The sequence below is a fragment of the Ceratina calcarata genome, unplaced genomic scaffold (assembly GCF_001652005.2).
Source record: "Ceratina calcarata isolate Rehan_Ccalc_2016 unplaced genomic scaffold, ASM165200v1 scaffold151.2, whole genome shotgun sequence".
NCBI lineage: Eukaryota > Metazoa > Arthropoda > Insecta > Hymenoptera > Apidae > Ceratina > Ceratina calcarata.
Window position 1 is genome coordinate 1,338,675 of NW_017136308.1, and position 13,755 is coordinate 1,352,429.

At 40.6% G+C, this 13,755-nt stretch overlaps 4 protein-coding genes across 7 annotated transcripts in view; 2 read left to right on the forward strand and 2 right to left on the reverse strand.

The window, feature by feature from the left end:
• Positions 1-651, reverse strand: part of LOC108632153 (cytochrome c oxidase assembly factor 6 homolog) — a 2,876-nt gene extending 2,225 nt beyond the window's left edge. Inside the window, exon 1 of one of the 2 annotated variants that reach the window (XM_026819472.1) lies at positions 450-651. The gene's annotated coding sequence lies outside the window, so the exon portion shown is untranslated. Of the gene's footprint in view, positions 1-47; positions 354-449 lie in introns of those variants that run through there. The other variant, XM_018036529.2, reaches the window with a different exon arrangement.
• A 99-nt stretch (positions 652-750) lies between these two features.
• Membrin (Golgi SNAP receptor complex member 2) lies at positions 751-2,035 on the reverse strand. Its single transcript, XM_018036527.2, has 2 exons — positions 1,632-2,035; positions 751-1,520 (listed from the first exon to the last, which is right to left on the reverse strand). The coding sequence occupies exons 1-2, from the start codon at positions 1,769-1,771 to the stop codon at positions 1,022-1,024; spliced, it is 639 nt and encodes a 212-aa protein (XP_017892016.1). The 5' UTR covers positions 1,772-2,035; the 3' UTR covers positions 751-1,021.
• A 265-nt stretch (positions 2,036-2,300) lies between these two features.
• Positions 2,301-4,980, forward strand: LOC108632149 (beta-catenin-like protein 1). The gene is made up of 8 exons (XM_018036524.2): positions 2,301-2,330; positions 2,449-2,828; positions 2,898-3,229; positions 3,298-3,521; positions 3,587-3,769; positions 3,830-3,977; positions 4,056-4,406; positions 4,468-4,980. Exons 1-8 carry the CDS (start codon positions 2,301-2,303, stop codon positions 4,554-4,556), a joined length of 1,737 nt encoding a protein of 578 aa, XP_017892013.1. The 3' UTR covers positions 4,557-4,980.
• Positions 4,981-5,647: 667 nt separating this feature from the next.
• Positions 5,648-13,755, forward strand: part of LOC108632188 (serine/threonine-protein phosphatase 2A regulatory subunit B'' subunit alpha) — a 42,600-nt gene continuing 34,492 nt past the window's right edge. The window contains exon 1 of one of the 3 annotated variants that reach the window (XM_026819469.1): positions 5,648-5,941. The gene's annotated coding sequence lies outside the window, so the exon portion shown is untranslated. The remainder of the gene's footprint in view (positions 5,942-13,755) is intronic. The other 2 variants (XM_018036602.2, XM_018036600.2) reach the window with 2 other exon arrangements.

Below are 13,755 nucleotides of genomic sequence, written 5' to 3' on the forward strand. Positions count from 1 at the left end.
AAAATGTAATGCAAGATACTTATTTTTATACAATCAAAAATAAGAACCTTAAAATAAAACGTAAACTGGTTACATAATTTTACAGTAGCACGTGCACTTTACACATTAGCTGAAAAATTGAATTTGTCCCCGAACGAAAATTCACGATTTTTGGAAATATAACGTGAACATATCGTCCCTTAACAATCCATAATCCTTTTATTGTCTTTTTTACAACAAATGCGATCGCTGCTTTGAGTCAAAGCTTGCAAGTTTAAAACAACGTGTCTACGTTCTCAATGTTCTCATCTATCTTACATTTTGTATCGGTATAAAACGTGAACGTGTATTTGTAAGGAAGAATGAAATAAGAAAAGATTTATATCTATTGTTGGTATGAGATCTTCAAAAATATAAACTGACATCCGTACGATATAGTAAAGATCACGTAGAGAAGAACAGAGACTAACCTACTAGAAATTAGGTCTTTCGTAATAAAAAGTATTATAATACAAAATGATATTAATTTTTATTGACTATGCACAATAATCTTTATTTAATCATGAAAGTATAATTATTATTTATCAATTTATTGTAAAGTAATTCACACGCGAATCATAAAACTATCGTCTGCACGTGGTTTATTGTCCTTATCAAGTGTATGTAGATGGAACTTCATGTACAGAGTGTAATATTCTCTTGGAACATCGTGTAAATAAAATTAATTAATAGAGTATATAATAGGTAAATTAAATCCTCTTTTATATAATATTCTTATACAATTATTAACTCTTATTTTATTATGTACAAATCCATGTTCAATATACAACTAGTAACAAATTACTGATTTTATACTGATAATACAAGATTTAATTCAACGTACAAAGGGTGAAGCATTGAATACTAATTTACACTTAATGCATCTCGTACAATGAAAAAGGTGTCAAATATTTCTATACAGGTCTAAAAGCAACTGCTTGCTCATTTCTTAAATGAGATATTTCAATATTTCCTCTGCATACATTAAAAGATAAAACGTGTTCTATGCAAGATAAATTATAACTAAGACTATTACAAGTAATGTGAATATCATTCCACCGACCAATATGAAACCATCCTGCTTTGCTCTATGTTCTATCAGCCTCATTGTGGTATTAGAAAGTCCCAATGTATTGCCAATGTCTATCAGTTTCTTGTGAGCTCCTTTCAGAGTTATCCTCTGAGATCGTAAATTATCCAAAATATTACTTCCACTCTGAAGAAGATCATCCACCCCATTTACCGCATTTTTTAAACTCGAATTATGTTGCACATTGTGATCTATCATGATGTCTACATGATCATTCGTAGTGAATTGTCTGGATAACAGTGCTTCCCTTTCAGCCTCCTCCCTTTGCTTTCTAATCATTTTGCCTCGCCAAGAATTTAAGGCAGCTGCGAGGTGGCGACTGTCATATTTCAATTGATCCACACGCATTTTAGCATTCTGCCTCTGATATATTGGACCTTTCAGGCACAGAACGTCTAACCTTTCGCAATTACTAAAATCGACAAGGAGACAAAATTGTATGTATGAAACGAGTACGATTATTATAATAGAGAATACGAAAACCCTCTGGGATTCATAGAATGATAGAATATTAAATAACTACCTGTTGATGAGACTTATTTTTGATTCTATGCTTTCTTCTATTTCTTGAACGTCAAGATTAGGAGTCTTTTTCTCAAGAAACGAGAAAAGATGCTGAGTTTCCTGAACTAATTTGTTCGTTTGATGGTACAAACTTTCCATATTTTTTGACGAAATGTTTCGCTTTTCAACATTCAGGGAAGTTATGACGTGTACAGAGACAGCATGCAACTTGGTGCAACTGCTGTCAAACACTGGCGTGATTAACAAACTCTATTCAGAATCACAATATCTATAAACTTTATTGATACTTATATTATATGTACTTGTTGAGGACGTTATACGATAGACAAAACTTTTGATACAATTTTTTACTCCTCTACAGCAATAAAAGAATTATGCTTTATTAAATGGAAGCTACTGACATCTTCAGTTGTGTTGTGAGACACGAGTAGCATGTAAGAGAGGCTTTTGTAAATGACAGAATTTATGTTGGTAAACATAAATAAATAATTTATAATTCCATCGAAAGTGCAATTTTTATCCTGTAGTACAGAGCACACAATATTTTGGCGTTTTTAAACAGTTAGTTATAATAATGGAACATATATGTGCTGAGGCTAGGAACTGAATCGTGTTCAGTGCACATAACTCGTTCTAATTTTAAAACTAAGTCGATCGTGTTTAACAAATGGATATCGGCGAATTACTGTCGTACAAAGTACGTACTTAATTAAATAATTATTTCTATATATTTAGAAGTTTCTCTCTCTTAAAATATTAGAGTCCGTAACCTCGTGTAAGCTGGCGTCAATTACAATCAGTTCCGCGTTTGTTAGCCACCGAACACACCAAAGAGGCCAGCAGCAGGGGAAGAGGATGACGATGATGAATGGGAGAATGTTAAGAAACCGAAGAAGGTAATTAAAACACCATACCATGCCAGATACAGGCAGCCAAGGGAAGTTGAAACGACTCCAATTAGGAGTAGTGAGCCCGCTACACCCATCAGAGCTGCTTTACCTTCACCAGCAAACGATGTGATCGAACCACAATTGACCGAGAAGGAGAAGCAAGATATTCTAAAGTATGTAGAGACCGAAGCTCCTGAAGTGGAGGCATTAGACGAAGCCACACTCAAAAGGATGGTCCTCTTGTTTGAAAAGAGAGCACTCAGGAATCAAGAAATGAGGGTCAAATTTCCAGATCAACCAGAGAAGTATGTCATTCCTTATAATGATAGAGTGTCAAATTAAATCCTGACAAAAAATTATTTTAATTTTGATAGATTCATGGAATCGGAAGTAGAATTGCATGAGACTTTGCAAGAGCTTCACGTCGTCGCCACTAATCCAGATTTGTATCCACTGATGGTGGATCTAGGTGCTGTACCCTCTTTACTCGAATTGCTGTCTCACGAGAATACAGACATAGCAGTTGGAGTAGTAGATCTTTTACAGGAGCTAACAGACGTAGATATTTTGCATGAGAGCCAAGAGGGTGCAGACACATTGATCGATGCTTTGTTGGAGCAGCAAGTTTGTGCTCTGCTCGTGCAAAACTTAGAAAGGCTGGATGAATTGGTGAAAGAGGAGAGCGATGGAGTTTACAATACCTTAGGTGAGCAGTACTGGATTAATCTGTTATGTATTTGTTACAGTTGAGATCTTAACAGGATATCATTGCAGCTATCTTTGAAAATCTTTTGGAGTTCAGACCAGAACTGTGTTCGGACGCCGGGAAGCAAGGACTGATGCAATGGCTGTTAAGGAGAATCAAAACGAAAACTCCATTTGATGCTAACAAACTTTACGCCAGCGAACTTCTATCCATCCTTTTGCAAAATACACCAGAGAACAGGTTACTCCTTGGTGAACTTGATGGAATCGATGTACTACTGCAACAGTTAGCAGTATGTACATTCTTGACGTTTATTCTATTCACCCCTTTTTTTATTTATATTTTCGATGATTTCAGTATTATAAAAGACACGATCCTCAAACAGCCGAGGAGCAAGAAATGATGGAAAATTTGTTTAATGTGTTATGTTCGAGTTTAATGGCAACTGTAAACAGAGACAGGTTTTTAAGAGGAGAGGGCCTCCAGCTCATGAATCTAATGTTGCGCGAAAAGAAGATGTCTAGAAATGGTTCTCTTAAGGTAAGAGTTCACGGGTCGTTAAGTATTAATAACTATCAATGTCGAAAAATATTATTACAGGTATTGGATCATGCAATGAATGGTCCCGATGGAAGAGACAATTGTAGTAAATTCGTTGATATTCTCGGACTAAGAACGATATTCCCCTTGTTCATGAAAACACCAACAAAAAATCGAAAGAGAATGCTCACTGCGGAAGAGCATGAAGGTAATCAACGAAACCGATTAACTTTCTTTTATTCACGTTTGGTGGGCAATAGTTTTATGTCTGTCTGTCGTTTTACAGAACATGTGGTATCGATTATAGCAAGTATGTTGAGAAATTGTAAGGGTCAGCAACGTCAAAGGTTACTCAGTAAATTTACAGAAAATGATTACGAGAAGGTAGATCGATTGATGGAACTGCACTTTAAATATCTTGAGAAAGTGGAGGAAGTTGAGAAGAATACAAAGGACGACGAGGACGAAGAAGAATCGTACCTGAGAAGATTAGACGGTGGCCTATTCATTTTGCAATTAGTAGATTACGTACTCTTAGAAGCGTGCACTGGGTGTCCGCCAGCTGTGAAACAACGAGTAACTCGGATCTTAGCTCAAAGAAGAGCATCTCTCAAAACTATCAGACACATCATGCGAGGTATGTTTTTCATTATGCATGTCTCTATCAACGGTTTGTATATTGAATTTACTTTTAACAGAGTATGCGGGAAATCTCGGCGACGCTGGGGATTCGGAATGGAGAGAAGCGGAGCAGCAACACATACTGCAGTTAATTGACAAATTTTGATGCACACTTTACAATGGAGAACTCAACGATTCCAAGTTTTTTACAGTTTTCAAATCTACTCCGAGAAATAATAATTCCAAATATCGCGTGTAAACCGTGTCGCTTGAGGTATTCATTTTTTTATGCAGTGATTAAAAGGAACGTTTGTGAAAAATTAAACGAGTGTCATATATTTCGACGAACTTTTTACTAACTGAATTTCGCGCAGTGGATGGGATTGCGCGCAGCTTCGTGTCGAGCCAAATGATCGAACATACTATAGTGTACGGTAGCGTGAAACATTTATTTATACCCAAAATTTCAAATTTATCTTCAAATCCTCAATCAGACGAGCCATTCACCCATTAATGAAATATTTTGTAAAGATATAATAGATGTACTGTAGTAAAATGGGTGAAAATAAAGCAGTGATCACAAGCCGTCATTGTTCGTATCATGTCATCAGTTCTGTGCAAGAGAATCCCAAGCTTATTCGACATTGTCCGTCCATACGAATCGGAAGACACCATTTATAACTTTCAAAATTACTACAGTGAAATCCTGCTATCGGACTGTTTATTGGAAAGTTGCTATCGTAGGAAAAAATTTGGCCTGTACGAAAAATTCGTCGTCAACAGTGGCTGCGTGAAGTATTTTCATCGATTCAACGACCGTGGCGATGTATTCCATTGTCAAAAGTACTTTACTTATTTCGAGTTTATCGTTTGCCAGGTGAGCTACCCTTAATTATTAATTATAGGCGTACTAAAAAAGGCGCGTGTATTTCACCTCAGACTCACCGCCGTAACCATAGTGATCCACGTGGACGCATGCGCCTTTAAGATACGTCTTCGTACTTGCATGTCTTCTCGGTTCCATAGCAACCATAATTTCCTTTAAATTCAATGGGGAAGCTGAGAAGATACGCTCGATCAATCGATCGTTTCGCCTTCGCTTCCTGTCACGCGTTGAATCGCGATCTTATATCGTTTCATCCTGGTCCTTTACTCTGAACCGGGTGAAACGCTGTTTCACGAGCACCTCGAAGAGGGGGTCAATGCACGGTGAACGATCGATCGCGATTGGTTTAACCGTGCGGTTCCCCGCCATTCGACGCGCGTGCTGCACCCTTACACGAAAGTTTGCTGCACGAGAGACGTCAGTTTGCTTCTGCAAGCTTCAGAGGTGCGGTTGTTCGTTTCGCATTTACCCGGTGTTTTCGTTCTCCATTTAATTTTCGCGTACACCGTTTCGGCGTTCCCGGATCGAACACGCTCGCGAATGAACCAAAAGGAAACGAGATTCGTTGCGCGACGCGAGTGGTAATTTTAGTGGATCCATTTGTGCCGCGACGATCATCTACTGAATTTCAACGGGACGAGAAAGTGTCGAAGGAAGCGACCACGGTATGTCACCTGTCAAATTTCATTCCCTTACTTATTTTCTTTTCGTTGTCAGTATTATGTTATTGATTGCTATCATGCTCAAGATCGGAGCGTGCGTACGTGCGTGTACGAGGAACGCACTTTTACGACGCACGTAATTTTCATTCAGAATTGAAAAAAAATGAACTGTGAAGTTGTCCCTGATTTTCAGGACAAGTCGTGACACGTTACACGCCACTTGACATTGACGCAATTTTTATATCTCTCTCGTTGGCGTATTAAAAATAAAGATATCCAGAGAAATCGGCACCTGCGTCTACTGCCATTTACAAAATCCCATTTATAATCGACCGTCGTCCGGTTTATTACGATTCAGTCTTCGATCCTACAACATTTTACGACTCAATTAACCAGACAGTCGTCTTAATCGTATAATATTCCTTCGAACAACATTATCGTGCGCTCATCTCCGGTGTTAAGCGCGTTTCTTCCATCGTATTCCTAAAATAGTCGCGCTTTACGGTGTCGTTAAAATTCGTGGAGCCGTGGCTCTGGTTGAAAACGAAACGGTCGTTTCGCTCGCTATGAAAAATGAAAAAAAAAAAAGAAGAAGAGCCGATATCGACTGACCATGATCGTCAGCGGGCGGTTTTATAAGTCTACGGATCCACGCATTGCAGCCGTTTGATAAAGCTGCGGATTAGCGCTTCAATGTGTCGTTGAGCCGCGCTCTAAAATTAGATCATTTCGTATACTTGTATTAATTTATCTACCAAGCTTAATTCGCGCAATAATTCTAATCGTTGCGTATTCACTAAATCGCACGTAACGAATGCTACGCCGGTTGTTCGTAGGGTTTCCCGTTTTCTCGCAACTACGATCGAGCCGAGCCTTGGTCACGATGAAAAGTTAATTTCGCCAATGCGTACTTAAATTCTACCGTGCGCACCGGTAGTCATTCCGATTTATTGTTACGTGCACGTGCAACGTTTGTCACGTGATTCATGGAGTACAACTTCGGTCTTACGATAGTTTACAATTATACTCTACTTATATACAATTATATTATAGTATTATAATTATACTTAATATAAATACTTTAGGTTATAATTTAGGTTTAGGATACCATTTGGAAACTTAGTACTTATATCCGTTATCGAGGGATGCTCGCTTATAAATGGATTGGAAGGTAAAGTAAAATACAGTGAGACTCGGAGAAAGTTGGTATAATTATAGCATCTTTTTTATAAGAACTGGAGTAATCATTTTAATAGAGGCTTAACATATTTTAGGGTAATTTAGAGAAGACGTTTCACCCCTTACATTGCCATTATGTACACCAGTTAATTAACCCGGATCCAGTTTATGTACTCCCTTCTTTCCTCGAGGGTTGCGGTAATCGTTTCTCTAAATTACACGCTCCCATTACTTGTCCACGCTGCGTAAAATGTTCACGATAGGAACGGGAATAACAAAGGTGGCACGCAGTGTTCGTCCGTTGAGTGGAAATTAGAAAGGTGAACGATTTATCGGGGAAGCACGCCGGTTGATTAAATAAAAAAAGAATAGGCGGGTGCAACATTTTTGTAGTGTTCAGATAGACAACGGCAGAGGGGTTTTAATCCCTTTGCCGTGGCTTATCGATTCTCGACGGTGCAGAACGCACGCCGGTGCATCACTATGAACGCTGCAGACGACGCGCGACCTTGAACGAGTGGCTCGCGAAATCCAAATAGAGCTTGGTCAAACAAACCCCACGGTACTTTTCAAAGCAGAACTCGCTAGCCATTCCTCTATACTATTTTCATATCATTGCTCGCATCCTCGTTCCATCCTCTTCCTTCGCAAACGAAGTATCGCTTTACACGTCTTTTAAATTCGAAAAAAGACGCTCTTAGACTAGAAGGTATTCTCCGTTGTATCATCTAGGATATTGGAGCTTTGTTAAAATTTGAAAAAATGGCGAAAAAATGAATATCTTAGATTATTGAACAATAAAGCATGTATATACACTCCATTAAAATTATAATTATTCTTGGATAATTAGTCTTTGAGTTATAGTGTCAGCAAATTTGAAAATACCATTTCGAGAAAAACGCATTTATTAACTATTACATTATTACTTATATTATATTAGTACTATTAGAAGGCTGCCACTCGAAAACTAGTTGAGATCCGATCTTGAAATTTTAGTATGATATTTTTAAAGGTATAAACTTTCGAAAAATGCAGAAAAAAAATTCGATTTTTTAACGTTTCACACTGGTAAGGTCCTTTAACCGACTGATTCGTATTTTGGTTTCAAAGAATTCTACATAAACGCTTAGGTCGTCCTCTGAAAGAGCGACGCGCCCGAATGACGTTATAAATTGAAATACTTATTTAAAGAGGATCCAATTAGGCTACCATTTCTGGAGTCGCGGCGGCCAGGTTTACGCCACTATCGATCAAACTGTCCCAGATTCGAGAATTCTTCGTTGCTGAGGCGTTCATGCACGACACTCGGGCCATCCAATGCGACCATACTCGAAGTTTTTTGTTCTGTCTCGTGCTAAAATCTCTTACAAAACAGCCGTCATTTTTCTCGCCTCCTTTGTGAAATTCTGTTCATTTCTCTATGTACCAACCGTTTCTCTTGCATAAGGCGAGAGCCGCATCGATCCGCATGTGAACGAACGACGAAAGGCGCTGAAGTGCGTCTGAGAAATTTGGAAAGCTCGTTTGCCCCGACGCTCGGAGTTAATTCGTGGTTAAAAGCGGTCTGAACTCGAGTCAATTAGCCAGAAGTGGCTAGAAATCAAGGGTGATTAAGGAATCTCCACGCGAACGACTTTTTCTCGTCGATTCTCTTTGCATAGATTCGTTCTTCATTTTTTTCTCCGTCCCTCCTCGTCGACCCTCGTTCTGGTCCAACGTCTACTCCAACGTCTGAAAGGCTCGTGTGGCCACTCGAGTCGCGAAAACGCTGAGCGAGACACTCAAGAACGAGCGGCCAGCCAGGCACGGAGTCGGCTGTATGCGGTTTTCGCGGAATTCACCCTAATTTTTAGGTCAAACCCGACGCTCAGTGCCCGTAGATGATCATTCGTCACGAACCTCCTTCCCGTAACCACGGGATTGCCCTCGAGATAATGTTCGATGAAATCGAAGGTCGCGATAACAGAGCCTTCCATTAAAGGGATTGCACGGCCTTCCACGGTCTCATTTTTACGAGACGTCCCCTTCGCAAACTTCCAAGTTCGCTTCGTACGGAGTTCGACTCCTTTTTCGATCAGCTGATTCACTGGAGAACAAGACTTTTGAATAGGAGCCAGTGCCCTCGTTGTCATCGTCGATCCTATCCAACTTCTCTTGTATTCTCCCAACGTACCAGCCTTTCAATCTACCCCTTTTGTTCTCTTCGCCTACTTTCCGTGGCTCCTTCCAAGTTCTGTGTTTCAACGTAAAAACCAATCAGGCTGAATCGGTGGACTGCGGGTCGAAACGGCGTAAACATAGACTCGGATGATCGCGTTTGATCATAGACCAGCTCTGACCAGGCTCACATGTTTCGTCTATCAGAAATACTGCAGAGATACAAATACACGTTCGCGATTCGTCATGCGATTATTATTTCGCATACTCCCTTTTATTTTCTGCAGATGAGACTTTGTTGACGAATCCATGAAACGGTCTAACGATCATGTATCGCAATCGTTAAAAGTGTCGTTCGAAAGGAATGGTAGAAGCACCGTTGCAATCATCGGTCGAGCACGCGCAGTATTTTGCAACCGGTCGAAGAAAGATGAATATGGGATTATTGTAATTTCAGTCGATTGCGTCACGCGTTCGTTACGTCTTCGCAGTTATAACCCTTTTTCCTCGGTCTTGCAACAGCCAAGTCGCATTAATCGCACGCTCGCTTCCGTGGGCAGAGTCGCGGTGACCACGATTCGTATGCACGCACTCGTCGATTATGTCATCGGCTCGGTGAATCGTTCGAATCGCCTCGAAGACGCGCCACGTTCCTCTCTAACGTCAGGTGCATCTCCGTTGGCTCATCTCCGTATTTTTAAAACTCCACGGAAAAAGATGTTCGATCCCAACTAAAAAATTATACGGACGCTCGTAAGATTTTTCTATCCCGGTTAATCGTGCGCTTGCGATAGCCTGCAATTTTTCGATTTCGTGCGGGGGAACAGAGTAGAGAGAATCCGCGGGCAACTAGAAATCGCGAAAGTGAACGGTTCTGGTCGACTTCCCACGGACTTCGATCAAAGGGAACACGACGATTCGCGATATTCTGCATGCGTGCGTGTTACCGATCCGAACGTGTGTAGATTCCAGGTGTTAAGGTAGCCCGATAACATTTGCAAAACATATACGACTTTAATAATTTTTAATAATGAAATTTTCACTTCATATTCTTATTTTAAAATAAGTCGATTGTAGGGACTCTCCCAAATAGCGAGTTACTTTGAGAAACGAAAGGGTGCGATCTAGACTTCTTTTAATCGTTAATTGGTGTAAAACGGGAAGGAAATATTTGTGCGACTCCGCGTTAGGAGCACGTGGCCCGTTTACCGTGCCACTTTGTAACTGTACCGTCGCACAAAGAGGTATTATAACACAAGACAATGGTATTACAGAGTAAAGACAAAGGCTGCTCCCGTTTGGTCATCGCCGAGACAATCTACTTTTACGGATGATCGATAATGTTTGCGAATTTATTATCCATAGTAGACGGTATTACCCGGGAGGCAGATCGCGTTATCGCGATCGTAAATAATTCTGCGAAACTGGCATCGACATCTCTATTAGCATATTAACTCTTTACGGGAATATCGTAAGTGCAGCGTCGATGCGGTTCGATCCTGTTGAACAAATAAGGAAAAGAGCGTGGAAATATTGTATCATACGGTTCGCGGCCAGTGACCCCAAGTAATGCACGCACAGCATTGTGATCCCGACACCAGATAAATTGGCAGTGAGCATAGCTCATAATCGCGGCAACTGACGGCGCAACGTCTTCTACGGTCTTCACTCCGACGCGAGACGTCCAATGAAATGAACGGCAAGAAGAAGCGACAAGCGATTCTCATAAATTCGTGTCGTACCTTCGTATCGTATCACCGTTGCGTATCGTTATAATCGGGCAACCGTTGCATGGTCGAACAACCCCCTTCGCCAGTGATGAGTTCTTGATTCATGTCATCAGTTTTCTGTTTGACGAAAATCATGTTTTCGACGTTAACGACGTAATCAGACGTAATCTACAGGTTTTTTACAAACTGAGTAGAAAACTGGTGACTTGAGTTGAGAATCTCTACCCTTCGTCTATCGAGTAACGAAGAGAAGCCACGAAATGTAATAGAATTTCAATAATTCGAACGAGTCCATCGAGCGATGGCACCAAATTTTGGCAAATAACTGATCCGGAAGATCGATGAACGACATTTTGGCCCTGAGGATGTGTCGGCGATTGCGCCCGCCTCGTCGAGACGGTCTCATCGATCCATTCACTCTCACTGCCGTTTATGTGTTCCGTACACTTCCCTCCTTGTTTCTTTCTCTCAGCAACCTGCTTCCTTGCACCTTGCCCCCGTTGCCACCATGCTCGCTCTCTCTCTCTCTCCCTACGGCCCTTCTTTCCAACTTCCTCCGTACGTTCTTTTGATCCGCGGTATTTGTTCTTTAATCTTCAGGCAGAGAGTTCAGAAGGAGCATTCTTTGTTCTCGTGCGCGACGAGAAATCGAAAAAAGATGAATATGCGAGGGAGGAATTATTTTGTTTTTTAGGAGACGTTTGACCCAGATTCAGCCAGTTTTTGTCCGGGTCGCTTTCGAACGTTTTGTATTCGATGGACGATCGTTTCGCGACGCTGCTCACACGTCGGACGGATTGCGATAGAAATTCATTCACGGACAAGCGCGAGTTATGACGCGCGACGAACACAGCGAGGCGAAGTCGAGCCAGAAGTTTTAGAAGTCTCACAATCGGCCGTGTTACCAGAGAAAGGTACATGGAAATTCAAATGAACGAGGCTGAAGCCAGCCTCGCGATCTTCCGATGAATAACAGCAATTTGTCACGCTGTACCTGCTTATTGTTCAAACCGAAAACTTTCCTCCACCGTGCCAATCTTCCATCGTTTTACCGCGAAACTCTTGCGCGACTCTTCGCGCTATTTCGTCTTGAATTATTCGCGAAAGCATGTCGCCAAACGATTTCCTTTTCATTTCTCGAGTACGAAGTCATCGAAGAAGTGAAAAATTGAATAGAAATTGATCTGATATCGATGGTTCGATTAACACTAGAAAGACTGAAACTTAGTATATACCTACATTGCCCAAAAGCAGTAAAAATGACTGCATTGTGAAAGAATAATGTGTAAAGAAATTTGTCTAAAATTAATTTTTAATATTTTTTATATTATTTACAGTCATATAACAAGTTGTTAGTAAATGTTAACAATAAAAAAAATTTACTTCACTTGGGAAAAAAAATAATTTATGCATTATTATTTATACATTTGCCCAAAAGCAGTCAAAATGACTTCCTTGGGTAATCTAGTGTTAAACTTTTCTGGGAACCGACGAAATTCAAGGTGAAGGCCGAACTCGCATTTTGAAGATACGAAGCCGCGCCTTTCTGGAGGAAATCTGCTTAACTGGTGATCATCGGCGAAGGTCTGCGGTGTCTAATGAAATTGCAGCCTCGTTTCGATAAATCATCGAGCGATCAGCACTCGAAGCATTCACCACACCCTTCTGACCTGACCCAGAAATCGAAAGGTAGGCGCGCCAACCCTGTTCATGACGAGAGCTAGGTATATCCAGTTCGAATTCTAAACGACTGTCGCGTCCGTCTCAAAGCAGTCGAAATTCGTCTGTATCCCACAATCGGTACGATGCATAGATTGCAGTTCGTAGTAAGCATCGTCGGTTGAAAATTTCGTATCAGGACGATGCCGTGGAACGTTGCAACTACGTGCAGTTAGTGCACGCTACAATGTCTCGAACCGATCCGAAAATAACACCGTTTCCTGGCTTCTCTTCAGCGGTTCATTCGCGTCCGAGACAGAGCGTTATTAAATATTGGCCGACGAATCAGACGTCCGTCGACTCGAGTTTCACGTGGCGAAACATTTCTTTCTAATTTCCCGTTTGCCATCACCGCCCAAATAATATCGATCCTCGGTCGCGTTTACTAAGAAACTTTCTACACCCGTTCGAACGATTCCAGGGTGTCTACGCAGAAACAGTGGGAAGTTTCCAGCCGGTTAAAATATTGATTCATCCCGAGAAAGAAAAATATCGTCCCCTTCCCATCGATTCTATTCCTCTCCTTTCACTACGAAACCACGTTCAAACGAAATTGACCGATTCTAGGATTCTCGTTTGCTCGATTACCTGGGGAGCTCCGGGAAATCGTCCTCGAATTTACCAACCGCTTTTCTCCGCGAATATAATTTGTTTCGTGGACCGAATAGCCTACATCTCCCACACAACATAAAGTCTGCTCCGAATTCAATGAGATGCATGAGCAATTTAGGTAACACGTTAACACCGTCGTCCTCCTCTTAAAGCAGTTATCACTTACATGAACACTATTCGAGATAATCACGAAACTTTCGACAAAATTAATTAAGCACCTCATAGATATTTTTAAAAATCAGCGCATTTTACCACAAAGTTTTTGAGTTATGCTTAATCAGATTTGACTACTTCTCTTACTATATGTTTAGCATAAGCTTAGCTCGAAACATATAGAAATTCATTATCACTATGTCCATGAGAGTGTAAAAGAAAAATTAATTGAAGTATGTAAAGTTGAGTCGAATGAGAATATCGCAG